General features: G+C 39.6%; 1 protein-coding gene across 1 annotated transcript in view; it reads left to right on the top strand.

The window, feature by feature from the left end:
* The window catches only part of lrrcc1 (leucine rich repeat and coiled-coil centrosomal protein 1), a 34556-nt gene that overhangs the window by 13622 nt on the left and 4453 nt on the right, over positions 1–16481 (top strand). Inside the window, exons 10-17 of the mRNA XM_034183321.1 lie at positions 717–921; positions 1610–1749; positions 3034–3235; positions 3870–4055; positions 4998–5172; positions 8763–8926; positions 9183–9391; positions 13785–13922. Of these exons, the coding sequence (XP_034039212.1) occupies positions 717–921; positions 1610–1749; positions 3034–3235; positions 3870–4055; positions 4998–5172; positions 8763–8926; positions 9183–9391; positions 13785–13922 (1419 nt within the window). The remainder of the gene's footprint in view (positions 1–716; positions 922–1609; positions 1750–3033; positions 3236–3869; positions 4056–4997; positions 5173–8762; positions 8927–9182; positions 9392–13784; positions 13923–16481) is intronic.

Raw genomic sequence — 16481 nt, 5'->3', positions numbered from 1 at the left:
ATGATTAATCCGCTAAGAAATTATTATTTTATATACGCAGCGTCCAGCACACAAAGCATGGCATCCAGTGGAACAAAGCGGATGGGATTGTCACAATGAAGTGCGCGAGAGTGCGGAGCCAAAATAGCCTGTCCTGTTCTCGTAGCCGCCATGTACTCTGATAATGGGCTTCTAATAGCCTTGTAGTCACCACAATCATGCCTCTAAAGTCCTCATATGTCCTCGTAGTACCCTGTACACAAACTGCCCCACGTTGTCTTTACTAAATTTTGAACTTCTTGAAATTAGCGCCACGCTTAGAGATGAGCCTCGTTAGCCGAATATTTTGCCTTTAAGGGCCACTCTCCCACGTTTGTAGAATAAATCGACTCATAGCAAAAAACAAAACATGCTATGTGGCTCATTATTCATCGTTCATTATTTGGTGGTGTCCAGGGCTTAATAAGTCTATAAAGAGCAAAAGAGTAAAGACAAAAAAAGAGTTATCTGCACTTTGTCACAAAACTTTAAAATAGTCTTGTCATTGATTTGATTGTGTTGTTCTAATATTTATTACAAAAAATATTAAATTTGTTTTTTCTCTTCCTCACATGGTTCTTTTCTGAGGTAGAAGGGCTACAATGTGAAATTTCAGCTACACCGCCCAGCTTGTATTTACAGATTTATTTGTTACTTGTACCTTTTTAATGTCATGTTTGTTTGTTTTTTCTCTGAAGACTAAAAGACCTGTTGCTGAAGGAAAGATCGGGACGTGTTGAACTGCAGACTCGTATTAAGGAGCTGGAGGAGAAGTGGCAGTCACAAGCACAGCAGCTCGAGCAGGCTCGCAGCACTGAAGACCAACACAAGACGGCACTACGTAGCCTGGAGAACAGCATCACTCATGGAGAGGCACTCAGGGCTTGTCAGCAGGCTGAGGAGGTCCATAAGTTCAATCAGGCTCCTTTAAGAAGTGTTGTACTGTAGCTCTCTTTTTCTTTTTTTTTACAGAGGTGCAGGTATATGTTCAGGGTGGCCAGTTTCTCCATAGAAAAGCATTGGTGCCACCAGAGAAGTTTGCTTATTTAGACTTGCACAAATATAAGGCTCCTAGACTGTTTTGACCTTTGCCATATGTGTGCAAAAGATCAAACTTTGATCATGTACCAGACAGTGTAAATGCAGGCTTAGTATATCCATCCATCCATTTTCTTCCGCTTTATCCGGAGTCAGGTCGCGGGGGCAGCAGCTCAAGCAAAGCCGCCCAGACCTCCTGATCCACACACACCTCCCCCAGCTCCTCCGGGGGAACCCCAAGGTGTTCCCAAGCCAGCCGAGAGATGTAGTCCCTCCAGCGTGTCCTGGGTCTTCCCCGGGGCCTTCTCCCAATAATCCCAGTATAGCCATATTTCTTATTTCAAAATGTGCGGCAGCATCTGTATGAAAGACAGTTACAATACAGTCAAGCAAAGCATCCATCTTCCTTTTTATATATTTCCAAAAGTCTTTAATCTTTGGCAAGTGCAAAAAAACTAGAAAGTATATCACTGTCATGGTTTTTTAATTGAACCTGGAGAGTTAAAAAAAAATGCATATGAAAGGGAACAATTTGTCCACTGGCCTTCTTCAGATGAAGCGTCACCAGGAGCTGGAGAACAAGTCAGCGGCTCTGAAGAGGGAGTTGGATATCCAGAGAGTTTCTGTTCGCCAACACAAAGACAAACTGCAGCAACTCCATGAACTGCTGGCATCCAGAGAGCAGCAGCACAGGTAGGTGTAAGAAATTATGAACTGGGTGTGGTTTTTTTGTTGTTGTTGTTGTTAGTTGTAGTAATAATATTGAAATACCGTATCATATTAAAATTTTAAATAATTTTGATGATCTAATGTGTTTTTTGAAATTTTTTGCACCAAAAATAAGAAATTCAAATGTCTAATAACTACCAGCAGATATGACATGTTGATTATTGATCTTGTGTCAAGTGTGTCTTTGCACATCACTATTCGGTCACAATTCTTTATCATAACGATTTATTAACAGCGCTATAAATGATTTAGTGCAGGTAGATGTAGCGCTAAAACACTGGCTTTCTCTACTTTGAAGAGAAGACAATGCCATTCGGATCTCTTCTGCAGCTCATAGTGCTCTATCTGGGAAAACCCAGACATTTCTTGATACTGGTCAAACCATGTTCTTAATCAGAAGTCTTTTTGTTCTCTGACTGTGGTTTCTATGGGGGAGGAATTTTGAGATAGTCATTACTGTCTGCTGTCTTGAATGCACAGTCCTATGTGGACGTTCACTCCTGCTATTAATTATAAACATGGAGAGGAACAGCTGGACTCACGTGCACTAAACATGAGATTGCAGATCCATGTGGAATAAATGTGTACACTCTGTAAACAAGGGACAGAAATGCTCATATTACAACATACACACAGAAGGAGTGTTACTTTATTCTCTGCACAGGATGCTATTCATTCATTCATTCATTCATTTTTTTGTACCCACTTATTCCAGTTAAAGGTCACAGTGGAGCCGGAGCCTATCCCAGCAGTCATAGGAGGAAAGGCGGGGTACACCTTGGAAAGGATGATAGTCTGTAGCAGGGCCACTTACAGACAAATAATCACAGTCACACACACAGTCAGTTTAAAGGGTCCAGTTCACCTAACCTGCATGTGTTTGGAAGTGTGAGGAAACCGGAGCACCCAGACATGGGGAGAACATGCAAACTCCATGCAAAAAGGACCAGCGTGATGTGAACCCATGACCTTGCTGAAAGGCAACAGTGCTAACCGCCAAGCCACCGTGCCCCCCCCCCCCCCCCAGAGGATGCCATTTAGCCACTAAATCTTTATATAAAAAATAGTTCTTGGCTGCTATATCAATGTTTAAAATTCCATTTATACCACCTGATCACTTAGATGGCCTTTGAAATTGAATGAAATTGAAACATTATGTTACTCCATGAAGAAGAAAGGGAGCATGCCCCCTTGTGTAGACAGTTAGTTGTCAACACTCCATGTGTATGTTTGTGTGCTATTTCACAGAAAAGAGTTGGAGATGCGGTTGTTGCCTGGTGGAGCTGAGTTCCGTGAGGCAGTGGCAAAAGAAGCTTCAGCAGTGGAAGAAAAACACGCTCACATAGAGGCAGAGTTACAGGAGAGACTCGCGGAGGGCAAGAAGCAGTATGCTGCTCTGGAGGATGAGTTCCGGATGGCGCTGACCATTGAGGCTGCCCGCTTCTCTCAGGTCTCCTTAAATCTGAACACCAACCGTACAGATGATGTCGTAAAATGTGCTTTAGTTTCCCTTTACAGTTAAGCTGAAAAGTTATTATTCATACCATAAAAAAAATAAATGAATGACCTGAAACAGACCCCAATTTAGATAGAATTTTCTTTTCTTTTTCTCCCAGCCCAGTGGTGAAAGCAAAGATTGAATTAGGATCATTTGACTTTGTCCAAATACTGTGCGATTGCCACCGGAAGAAAACAGTTTGAAAAGATTGGATTTGAATCTGTCTGTACTTTCTCATTATGGTTACAGATTTCATCCAACCACCAGCGAAAATGTAATTTTATTCTCGAGTGCGACTGCCGTTACAATTTCCTACTTTAAGGCTATGACCTTTTTAACCTTTGGAACAGTCTGAACTGGAGAAACTAGATTGCTAAGAAAAAGCTTTATTCATTTAAACTTTAAAAGATTGCTTTCTGAAAATCCATTACTCTGAAAGCTGTTCTGTCAGACCTCAGATGTGACATTGATTGATAAAATTGTGAAGTTAATGCATTTAAAAAAAATAAAAATAAAAAGTTCTTCAGTCTGAACTATATATGTATCTTCTGCATTAAATGTAGCTTCCTTGCTGTGCTTCCTTAAGGTAAAAGAGGCATGTGATCAAATGAGTGCAGAGCTGTCTGAGCTCAGGTCGGCCCTCACTGAGTCCCGGCACAGGGAGAAGAATTCAAGTTCTCTGGTGCAGGAACTCACAACTGTGGTCAAAGAACAGAAGAACCGCATTTCAGAGCTTGTCAAAGCTAAGAGACTCGCTGTCACTGAATTAAAGGTACAGAACGACACCGATCTGTTTGTTTTTGTAATACATCTTCAAAATCCTGTGAACCGAAAGAGCCTTGAAAACATCATTCTGAGTCCTATCTGTGGAAAACAAGCTTGTGTTGTCCTTGTTCCATTGGCAGATTAAAAAAAAACATGAAAACACAAAAGTTGAAAAATTAAAACTAATTTCCAAGTGGAACAAATGAAAATTTACTTAAGATTTCTTTAAATAAGGTCTTTAAATTAGCAGACACCCCCCCTAGTATATTCGGAAGTGTTACATCTTAACAGGCAACATGGCTGCTTTAAAAAATCTCAAGGTGAATAAAAAAAGCTTATTTTGTCTCAAATACAACTAAAGATGTTTGCAAGTTTCTTTCACTTATGTTTTTTTAATATGTATTATACAAAAACAAGCCCTGACATTTTACTTGTTGTGATCTTGTTTTATATTAAATGCAGATTAGATCTTTTGACTAGAAAAATTGACAAATATGCTTTATAAGATTTTGCATTTTGGCAGTGTAGAAAAACCATAATGTCAGTTATTACTGTAGAATCGATGTCATCTGCAACAGCATACGGATGATTTTGATTCTGATGGCGACGGAGATGTGGTCATCATGCATTGTCAGTGAGATGGACAGTAATTTACTTAAAGGCGCAACAGTGTTTGAGTGTTTGTTACACATTACAGTCAAATGTGTCAGAATGTCGCTCTCATTCTGCATGGAAATTTTGAGAAAAATTACTTTAGTTGTAAGCATGAAGAAATGCTCACTTTTGGACATCTGCCACCCTGTTTTCAGATGTTGCTCTGTATGAGTGCGTAGAAACAGAGAATTCATATTTTGAGACATCCAAAATGCCGGCTGGTGGCTCCATCTGCCAGTGGTGACAGATGGCTGCTGATCATTAAATACTCTCTGCCTGTCTGCCTGTATGCCAGAACCGTTTGCATTCATTGGAAGCAGAGGTAGAACAGGACAGGCGTCTCAGCCTGCAACTTGAGCTGCTAAAGAAAGACAATGCGAGACTGTTGTCTCAGCTCACAGCCCAAGAGTCCCTGATAGATGGCCTCAAGGCAGAAAGGAAGATCTGGAGCCAAGAGCTTGCTCAGCAAGGTGAGAGTTTCTCACAAGGACATGTTCTGTTCTTGGTTTCTGCTTAAAATGAGTGTTGCTCTGCAGTGATACACACCGGGGGCCAGTTGAAGCTGTTTATTCAAAAACAGAAGTGGTGGTTTTCCCTCGAATCTTTCTGTAATGCAGTGAGTAGATGCCCCATATTGGCCAAAGGCAAAGTAAGACACAGAAACAGCTGAGATTTTGTTTTAGAGTGAAAGTGAAGGAAGTAACAGCTGTGTGGCTTAATGCATGTTTGTTTTGTTGTCTCTCGTCTTTGTAAAGTAAAACCTGCTATCTCATCATAATATTCATTCTCCAAGGCATGTTTGTTTTTGTTACAGCTTTCTGTGAGATCAGGTAGCTCAGTGGTTAAGGGGTTGGGCTACCAGTATGTAGACCTGGGTTTGATTCCTGGTCATGCTGAATGTTTTTGTCCTTTATGCAGTGGTGGGCACAGTTCCGATAACCGATAATTATCGAAGATAATGTTTTCATTATCGGATTATCTTTTTAGATAACTTTTTAAAAACCATTATCATACTAATTATCTTGTGATAAATTTTTGTCCGATAATTTTTAGACCAATAACGTGGTAAATAAAGCTGAACAGCTACAAATATTTATAAAACTTAAAATCAGTTGAGCACCTACCTGTTAAATGTTTCGTAGCTGATTTGTAGTTCTACCCTCTGCAAAACAGAGAAGAGCTGCTTTAAGAAGAAACCGCTCTATTCTCTGCAGGCAAAAAAATAAAAACTCATTTCTCTTAACCCCATACTGATACGCGGGCAATATCACCCAAGTCATCCAGAGGCATACATTTTTAACTTATGGTTCAACTTTTAACCAAACTAATGTCAGACAAATTATTTAAATTAATGTCATGTCTAAGTTTTATAAAGTGAAAATATCAGATATACGAGTATGTTTTAGTTTTAAAGTAATGCGCAAATTTTTAAGGTTTTAGTGTGGATATATGCTGTGCCCAGCAGTGCATTATGGGTAGGATAGGGTAATCTCAGTATGTTCACGACATGAGAAATGCATGTGAAACACTCTGATCAGGCTCTACGGACAAGAGCATTACACTCTAGTGCCTAAAACTCTTGTGAATATATTCTCTGGGTTTATAGATGTTGTTATTGTGTCTGCGTTTATTAAATTCCACGCATCTTAAATGCAGCAGACACAGATTATCTGGAATTTTGTTTTGGCACGTTTTCAAGGTCTCTACTGCCATCTACTGGCCAGTAGTGTTCATTCTCCCAATTGACGTATCCCGTAATCTCTTGCATGCCAGAGTCGCTGCAGTCAACAACATATAGAGAATCAACACGATGACAGTTGTAAATTAATATTATACTACAAAAATGTATTTTTTATTCTTTTCGTCACGTTAACAAGAGACTGCATTCACGATACCTTGAAAACTTGCTAAAACAATTATAACAAATAATCCGTGTCTGTTACGTTTAATCTGGGTGGAATTTAATAAATGCAAAGCGAATTTCAGACATATATATTAGTCTCGAACAAAGAGGACAAACAGTGTTGTAAAGAACAATAATCAAGATGTTAAAAAGCAAACTTCACTTTCCTCCAGAACGACATGATCAGGAAGCGATTGTAGCTCATAGCAGCTCCCATTGAAAATAACGGAGAGACAGCCTGTGATTCTCGCATGCTTACATAAAATAAACACAATAACAACGTCTATAAACCCAGAGAATATATTCATGAGAGTTTTAGGCACAATATAAAAATAGTTTTATGTTGCGATGTTAATGGTGTTGTTTGTGTGCAGCGGACGGTTAAAGTGCAGCGTGATCAGAGCAATTCTCAATGCAATTCTCAATGTTACTGAGATCTCGCAGTGTGGCGATCTCTCTGAGGGTTTGTGGGATTTGAAACATCAATAGGGCGAATAGCCAACATTTATGTGTCAAGACAATATTGAGTGCACGTTTTACAATAATAAAACGTGCGCACATCATCATGAAATGTGCGCACGTTCTCTCCACATGCAAAACATTTTGCGATGACACTTCCAGGGCTCTGTAAAAATGCCAGTTTTTACAAATAAAAAAATGAAATATTTTACAAAAGCACATTTATCTGTAAACACCAACACACGTCACATTAACGTATTGGTTTACATAATGAATGACTGAACCAATCAGTGTTTAGCAGAGGCACATTTTACCCAGAATCCTTTGCGATCTGTCTGTGTTTGTTACAAAACCTCAGAATTAGTGCATTATTCAACATTAAAAGATATGTTATATTTTAACTTTGTACAAATGACAGAATTGACATTAATGGAGTTATTCTATCAGTATTAATGTTATTTATAAAACAAAACCATAAGTCAGCACTGCTTTATTTTCCAAGACCTCTGCCTGACCGGAGCGTTGTGATTGGTAGAGAGCTGGGCTTTATGGCTGCTCTCAGCTTGCTTCTGTGCTGGAAGCCATGTAGTAAACAAGAGCTTCCAGCAGGGGGCAAGATGTTCAAAGACAGAAGTGTGGGCTCATTGTTTGGGTTTGTTGTTGTTTTTGATATTACCAGAAGCAATCATGGTGTTAAAACTCAAATTCAATTTATTAGTAGTTGCAAATGTACCAGAGACAATACTGGAATTTATCAGTTATCGGTAACTTCTGATACATTTTTGGGTGGTTTATCATTTTATCTTTATCAAGGATAATGTTTCAGTTATCTGATTATCTGTTATCAAAGTTAATTTTTTGGATAGGATGAAACTGGATTGGCCCCCTGATCTGTTGACAGGAGGTGCTGTGGGAGGCAGTCAGCGGCGTCCGGTGTGTTTCTGCCTGTCAAACTCTCTTGTGACAAGGTCTTTGTGTCACTGATACATAGAACATGTTGACTGCTGCAAACACCACTGCCTTTATGTGCATTGTCTCAGTCAATACTGGCCTTGCCAAGGGAAGTGACTAGTGTCAAGTCCAAGGACAATCATAGACTTCATGCTACGGAATCCCGGGAAAAAGCACTGATAGGCCTCAGTGTCTTTGTAGAGCATGGTTATTGTTGTTCTTCCCTTTAGCTCCACAGTAGGTCTGAAGCTACACTACAGTTTTAAAGGTGTTAAAAGAGCAGAAATCATAAACCGCTTTTTTTTTCTCCTAGTCAATCAGTCAAATCCTTTATTTTACCAGACAGGCATCGTTGAGATTAAAAATCTCTTTTCCAAGAGTGATCTGGCCAGATCACTTTCATGTTTGGACAAATTGGCCTTGTTTGTTTTTTTATTTTTTTTTTTTGGTGGGGGGGTTGTTATTGTCCAAATAGCCAAAGAAGATGGTCACTCCTCTGAATCTGGTCTGCTTGAGGTTTCTTCCTACAATCACAAAATACCAAAGGGAGTTTTTCCTTACCATTGTTGCCTATTTGCTTGGTCTGGCGGATGAATAAGATAAGACCTTACTCCTGTGAAGGGCCTTGGAGTGACTTACATTGTGATTTGGTATTATATAAATAGACTGAGTTGAATAGACGTAAAGTTCTGCTGTCATTTTGTGAAATATAAACTAATTCACAATGTCATATATTTTTTTTTATAGGAGTATCTTTAGCTCAGGACCGTGGACGCCTGGAAGCCAGGATAGAGGTACTAGGAACTGAGCTGGAGACACAGAAGAAACAGATTGAGAGGGACAGTGATACCCTCAAAATCAAAGTCAAAATCATTGAGGACCAGACTGAGACCATCCGCAAACTGAAAGAGGTATTTTATCAATGAATTTAAAATGCTTACAAACCACTCCAGAACCAGTGCAATTTATTAACAGAGAGTGGTGCAAATGTTACATACACATCCTTCATGTGGACCTTTTCAACACATTTTGTGAAAAAAGTTGCATTCGTTTTTCAGCAAGTCTGTTGACAACCCGGCAAAGGTTCACTAGCTCCACATATACCAGCAAATACATATAAAGAGGTTAATAAAGTGAAAAATGTTTTCCCACCTTCCCACCATTTAGGCCTTGCAGGAGCGTGACAGTCACACCCGGAGGCTGCGTGAGAAGGCGGTTCAGGCCCAGAAAGGCTTTGAGAAACAGCTTGAAGAGGCAACAGCCCCGCTGGCTGAGTTAAATGAACGAGTGGAGCATCTCAGCCTGCGCAAAGAGGAAATGAGAGAGCACCTTGAGGATAAGGAGGCTGAACTTCAGAGGGTTAGGAGAATTTACGGGCAAGTGTTCTTTTATTCAAAGACACACTCATACTGTACAAACATACCTCAGTTTCGCAATGCAGTCAAGGGACAAATTAGGAGTAGTGCTCGACTGATTTTTTTTTTTTTTTTTTTTTAAACTACACTCAACAAAAATATAAACGCAACACTTTTGGTTTTGCTCCCATTTTGTATGAGATGAACTCAAAGATCTAAAACTTTTTCCACATACACAATATCACCATTTCCCTCAAATATTGTTCACAAACCAGTCTAAATCTGTGATAGTGAGCACTTCTCCTTTGCTGAGATAATCCATCCCACCTCACAGGTGTGCCATATCAAGATGCTGATTAGACACTATGATTAGTGCACAGGTGTGCCTTAGGCTGCCCACAATAAAAGGCCACTCTGAAAGGTGCAGTTTTGTTTTATTTGGGGGGGGATACCAGTCAGTATCTGGTGTGACCACCATTTGCCTCATGCAGTGCAACACATCTCCTTCGCATAGAGTTGATCAGGTTGTCAATTGTGGCCTGTGGAATGTTGGTCCACTCCTCTTCAATGGCTGTGCGAAGTTGCTGGATATTGGCAGGAACTGGTACACGCTGTCGTATACGCCGGTCCAGAGCATCCCAAACATGCTCAATGGGTGACATGTCCAGTGAGTATGCCGGCCATGCAAGAACTGGGACATTTTCAGCTTCCAAGAATTGTGTACAGATCCTTGCAACATGGGGCCGTGCATTATCCTGCTGCAACATGAGGTGATGTTCTTGGATGTATGGCACAACAATGGGCCTCAGGATCTCGTCACGGTATCTCTGTGCATTCAAAATGCCATCAATAAAATGCACCTGTGTTGTTCATCCATAACAGATGCCTGCCCATACCATAACCCCACCGCCACCATGGGCCACTCGATCCACAACATTGACATCAGAAAACCGCTCACCCATACGACGCCACACACGCTGTCTGCCATCTTCCCTGAACAGTGTGAACCGGGATTCATCCGTGAAGAGAACACCTCTCCAACGTGCCAAACGCCAGCGAATGTGAGCATTTGCTCACTCAAGTCGGTTATGACGACGAACTGGAGTCAGGTCGAGACCCCGATGAGGACGACGAGCATGCAGATGAGCTTCCCTGAGACGGTTTCTGACAGTTTGTGCAGAAATTCTTTGGTTATGCAAACCGATTGTTTCAGCAGCTGTCCGAGTGGCTGGTCTCAGACGATCTTGGAGGTGAACATGCTGGATGTGGAGGTCCTGAGCTGGTGTGGTTACACGTGGTCTGCAGTTGTGAGGCTGGTTGGATGTACTGCCAAATTCTCTGAAACACCTTTGGAGACGGCTTATGGTAGAGAAATGAACATGCAATACACGAGCAACAGCTCTGGTTGACATTCCTGCTGTCAGCATGCCAATTGCACGCTCCCTCAAATCTTGCAACATCTGTGGCATTGTGCTGTGTGATAAAACTGCACCTTTCAGAGTGGCCTTTTATTGTGGGCAGTCTAAGGCACACCTGTGTACTAATCATGGTGTCTAATCAGCATCTTGATATGGCACACCTGTGAGGTGGGATGGATTATCTCAGCAAAGGAGAAGTGCTCACTATCACAGATTTAGACTGGTTTGTGAACAATATTTGAGGGAAATGGTGATATTGTGTATGTGGAAAAAGTTTTAGATCTTTGAGTTCATCTCATACAAAATGGGAGCAAAACCAAAAGTGTTGCGTTTATATTTTTGTTGAGTATACTATGACTGATCCAGATCTTTAGAGAACAGGGCAGCCTGTGGCTGATACATAATTAATTACTGCTAAGTCCCTTCGGCTTCTGTCGTGTTTTTACTGGGGGTTGCCACAGCAGATCTGAGGTGAATCTGCATGGTGATTTGGCACAAGTTTTACACCAGATGCTGTTCCTGATGCAACTCCATATTACAACCCCTGGCAAAAATTATGGAATCACTGGCCTCAGAGGATGTTCAGTCAGTTGTTTAATTTTGTAGAAAAAAAGCAGATCACAGACATGACACAAAACTAAAGTAATTTCAAATGGCAACTTTCTGGCTTTAAGAAACACTATAAGAAATCAAGAAAAAAAGATTGTGACAGTCAGTAACGGTTACTTTTTTTAGACCAAGCAGTGGGAAAAAAAATATGGAATCACTCAATTCTGAGGAATAAATTATGGAATCACCCTGTAAATTTCCATCCCCCAAACTAAAACCTGCATCAAATCAGATCTGCTCGTTGACATTGACCCTATGCCATGACATTGATCCTATGTGTCTTTTTGCAAGGAACGTTTTCACAGTTTTTGCTCTATGGCAAGATGCATTATCATCTTGAAAAATGATTTCATCATCCCCAAACATCCTTTCAATTGTCCAAAATATCAACGTAAACTTGTGCATTTATTGATGATGTAATGACAGCCATCTCCCCAGTGCCTTTACCTGACATGCAGCCCCATATCATCAATGACTGTGGAAATTTAGATGTTCTCTTCAGGCAATCATCTTTATAAATCTCATTGGAACGGCACCAAACAAAAGTTCCAGCATCATCACCTTGCCCAATGCAGATTTGAGATTCATCACTGAATATCACTTTCATCCAGTCATCCACAGTCCACGATTGCTTTTCCTTAGCCCATTGTAACCTTGTTTATTCTGTTTAGGTGTTAATGATGGCTTTCGTTTAGCTTTTCTGTATGTAAATCCCATTTCCTTTAGGCGGTTTCTTACAGTTCAGTCATAGACATTGACTCCAGTTTCCTCCCATTCGTCCCTCATTTGTTTTGTTGTACATTTTTGGATTTTTGAGACATATTGCTTTAAGTTTTCTGTCTTGACGCTTTGATGTCTTCCTTGGTCTACCAGTATGTTTGCCTTTAACAACCTTCCCATGTTGTTTGTATTTGGTCCTGAGTTTAGACACAGCTGACTGTGAACAACCAACATCTTTTGCAACATTGCATGATGATTTACTCTCTTTTAAGAGTTTGATAATCCTCTCCTTTGTTTCAACTGACATCTCTCATGTTGGAGCCATGATTCATGTCAGTCCACTTGGTGCAGCAGCTGTCCAAGGTATGATCACTCCTTTTTAGATGCAGACTAATGAGCAGATCTGATATGATGCAGGTGTTAGTTTTGGGAATGAAAATTTACAGGGTGATTCCATAATTTTTTCCTCAGAATTGAGTGATTCCATATTTTTTTCCTCTGCTTGGTCTAAAAAAGTAACCGTTACTGACTGCCACAATCTTTTTTTCCTGATTTCTTATAGTGTTTCTTAAAGCCAGAAAGTTGCCATTTGAAATGACTTTAGTTTTGTGTCATGTGTGTGATCTGCTTTTTTTCTACAAAATTAAACAACTGAATGAACATCCTCCGAGGCCGGTGATTCCATAATTTTTGCCAGGGGTTGTACATGGATAGTGGGCAGGGATGGGTTTAAAGTGGGAACCTTCTGCACTGGAAACAAGCACACTTGGTCACCTCCCCTGCACATAATTAATTACTAATTACTATTAAATTAACCACTTAACTGTTTAGATTTTTTTTTTTTAATATACAAATTAATTCATTTCAGCTTCTTTTACAGTGAATATTTTCTGGTTTATTTTACTTGCTATTTTACTACTATCTGTAGTTGCAGCCCTAAAGCCAATGTATTTTAGTATTATTAATTAATAAATTGTTTTTCTATAGTACATTCAAAAAATGACACACAAAATACCTGTCCTTAGTAAGTCTCTTCGGCTGCTCCCTTTTTTTTTTACACTTGGGGTCACCACAGAAAATCCGAGATGGATCTGCATGTTGAATTGGCGCACGTTTTACACCGGATGCCCTTCCTGATGCAACTCCACATGACATGGAGAAATGAGGCAGGGGTCAGGTTTGAACCGGGAACCTTCCGCACTGAAACCAAATGGACTAACTACTTGGCCACCACCCCTGCCAAAATACCTGTCCTTAAATTAACATTTATCTAACACGGGTGTCGTCTATACTGTTTCGGTTCAAGGCTTACTGTTTTCTGTCAGGTAATGTTACATTCAGCATTGGCATGTTTCCTACTGTTTCCCAGTGTTATGAGGCACCCGTCTGCAAGAAGGAAACCAGTGTCATTCCGCAGAAGCCACGCTAACAACTAGAGTTTTTTTTTTTTTTTTTTTAATCTGTTAAGGATGATTTTCTCAAAATTTCTCAAAAAGCCCAATGAACTGAGCCAATTAATCACATGAAATGGCCTTTCACTGGAAATTAGTTCATATGAAGTTATAAGCTGCTGCATTGCATGACTAACAATAAATCTTCCTCCTGTCTAAATGTCCACTCAGATCACTTTATTTACATCTACTATATTCTGCATTTTTGTGGTTTAGTGAATCCAGTAAGAAGTGGCAGGAGAAAGCAGACCTGCTGACCCGGTTGGAGAACCAGGTAAAGCACATGAAAGAGAACTTTGAGTCTAAGGAGCGCCTTCTGCTGGAAGAACGCGATAAGGCAACAGAAGCACAGAAGTATGTTTCAGAATCAAAGTAGAGCGCTGCTTTATTCAATTATCTGTTATGTTCCTCAGGGATGTGGGTGTTTTATTGTTGTTGTTGTCCCACCCCCTTCCCCCAAAAGAAAAGTTTGAGGTTCATTTATTTATTTATTTTTTAATGTCTGAAAATAATAATAAAAACCCTCATATTTAAAAAAAATCATATTTGAGTAAAACTCATCTTAATAGTTGTTTAAAATCAGTTTAGAAAAGACTCATATCTGGTTTCAGTTTAAGGGTGATTCTTCAACTACGGACACTATTGGCCTTGTAAATGTAATTTCCACCACACCATTGCCTTACAATATAAAGCGCCTTGGGGCAACTGTTTGTTGTGATTTGGCGCTATATACATGTGCTCTGATGTCACTGTTTATCTCCATAGGAACTACCCAAACAATCTTTCATACAAACTGTTTAAAGGGACATTACAGTGTTGTGGTGGAAATTACGGCAATAGTGTGGGACAACTACATTTTGTTTAAAAAATCACAACAGTTGTATGACATTGAATACCCCGATTATGTTTTGATTATTTTACTGATATTTTATTCAGAGATATTTTAAAACATTAGAAAAAACATTTCTTTACCATTCTTTTTTATCATTGAAGCTCAAAAGTCTGGGTGTGGGACAAGCACAAAATGGCAATATTTGCATATAGTGATGTTGAAAAAAGGTGAAAAAGTCATCATAGACTACTAGAACAAATTTCTTAACACACTTTCATTGTAAAGATAACTATAAAAGTGTGAAATTTCCCCTTTTTTCTGTTTTTCATACAATATGATCAAAGGATATAATAAGTGCCCGTAGTCTAAGAATCACCCTTAAATGATGTTTAAAGTAAACTAGGTGCCTTTTTATTGGCATGGAAAGGTTTACTGACCTTGACTTCATGGACGATGATGTGACCTTTGTAGAATCAATGGATACCCTGAGTAAAGCACAAGAAGCTGAGTGACGAGTGTCTGAGTTTCGGATTGTCCTGGATCAAAGCTAAGATCCAGGCTTTCAGTGACTTCCTAGTCTCTGTTATCAGATGTGTATATGTGGTGAAAGTGCTGAACTTGTAAAGACACTCAGATATCTCAGCTGTGACATTCCTGTCTCTGGGTCCTTGGCCTTTGGGACTGAGTGATGACGCATGGGGAAAAGCTAATGGAATCATGAGGTCACTGGACAGCTGTGTTTGGTGAAGCCGGAGAACAAAGGGCCAAGTCTTAAGGTTCTTGGTGCTTCCTATCTTATTGTCTGGTTGTACTGGGATGCTAACCAATGACTTAAGGTGTTGACTAAATGTCTTTGGTACTAAGTCTCTTCAGATGATCGTTGGGTACCGCTGGAATGACGTTGTCCTAAACAAATTATTTCCATGGAGGCTTAGATGAGAAGTGCCACTTGCATTGTGGGAGAATGTCAGCTATAATGTGTTGGCCATGTGGCACATTTCTCTTTGCGTGATTCAACATGCATGCACCTCAATATTGAGGACTCCGAAAACTGGAAAAGGCCAAGGAGACACCCATGAATCACCTGGCTGCAATAGATAGATGGCCGCTTTTAATAGGTGGCAGCAGACTACACCAGCAGATGCTCCCACACCTGATCTGACCTGAAAGTAACCATAAAAGGACTTGAAACTAGCTTTTAGAAATGTTTAAAAGAAATTCATTGTGTAATATCTAGTTTACAACACTGTAAGACATAATTGAAGTGTTTTCAAAAATGTTTCTTTTCTATTTCTTCATAAATAACAGTCAAAATACTTAGTCGTAATTATTTTGTGGCTGCTTTGATTCAAAGATGTCATGGATAATTGGGGCAGTAACTGATTTGACAGCTGTTGCCTGATATGCCGTCACTGTTGTAGATGTTTTTGAAAGAATGTGACTGTAAATAAGACGTTTTATTGATAGAATGATTATTCTGCACAAACCCAGCATTAAGCATGTTTGCATAGCGTGAAAACGAATCTGAGCAAGTGTGGTATTTTTAAATCAAATCTTAAATCTTAATTATCAATATTCATACTTACTTTATTATATATATATATATATATATATATATATATATATATATATATATATATATATATATATATATATATATATATATATATATATATATAATATTGCATGTTTGTCCACGTTTGCAAGAGGTTCTGTTTTTCTGCTTTCTAATGGCCCAGTCACACGGCACACAACGATTCCTGAATAAAGGGAAAAAAGTAAAAAAGTCACAATTCGTTGAGAGAAGGTGGACGAAAGAGCTTTATCACTGAATAGCCTGTGAAGCAAGAGCACAAAAGGGACGAAAGAGAACCCACCTGCTCTGGTTCCTCGTCCAGAACAAAAGAGGGACCATCTCCTTCATCATCAGAATCCTCACTGTCTGATGACATGCTGCGTGCTCCGTCTTGCTCCAATTTAAAAAAACAAAAACCTCTGGTGCGCCGTGGTCACTGCTGTATCACTGTATTATGTTCTAAGCCATATATATTGATTTATAACAGAAAAATGTCAAAAGGGGG

This window comes from Thalassophryne amazonica, chromosome 12 (assembly GCF_902500255.1).
Source record: "Thalassophryne amazonica chromosome 12, fThaAma1.1, whole genome shotgun sequence".
In the NCBI taxonomy this organism is placed as follows: domain Eukaryota; kingdom Metazoa; phylum Chordata; class Actinopteri; order Batrachoidiformes; family Batrachoididae; genus Thalassophryne; species Thalassophryne amazonica.
This window is presented reverse-complemented; position numbering and strand designations above follow the sequence as displayed.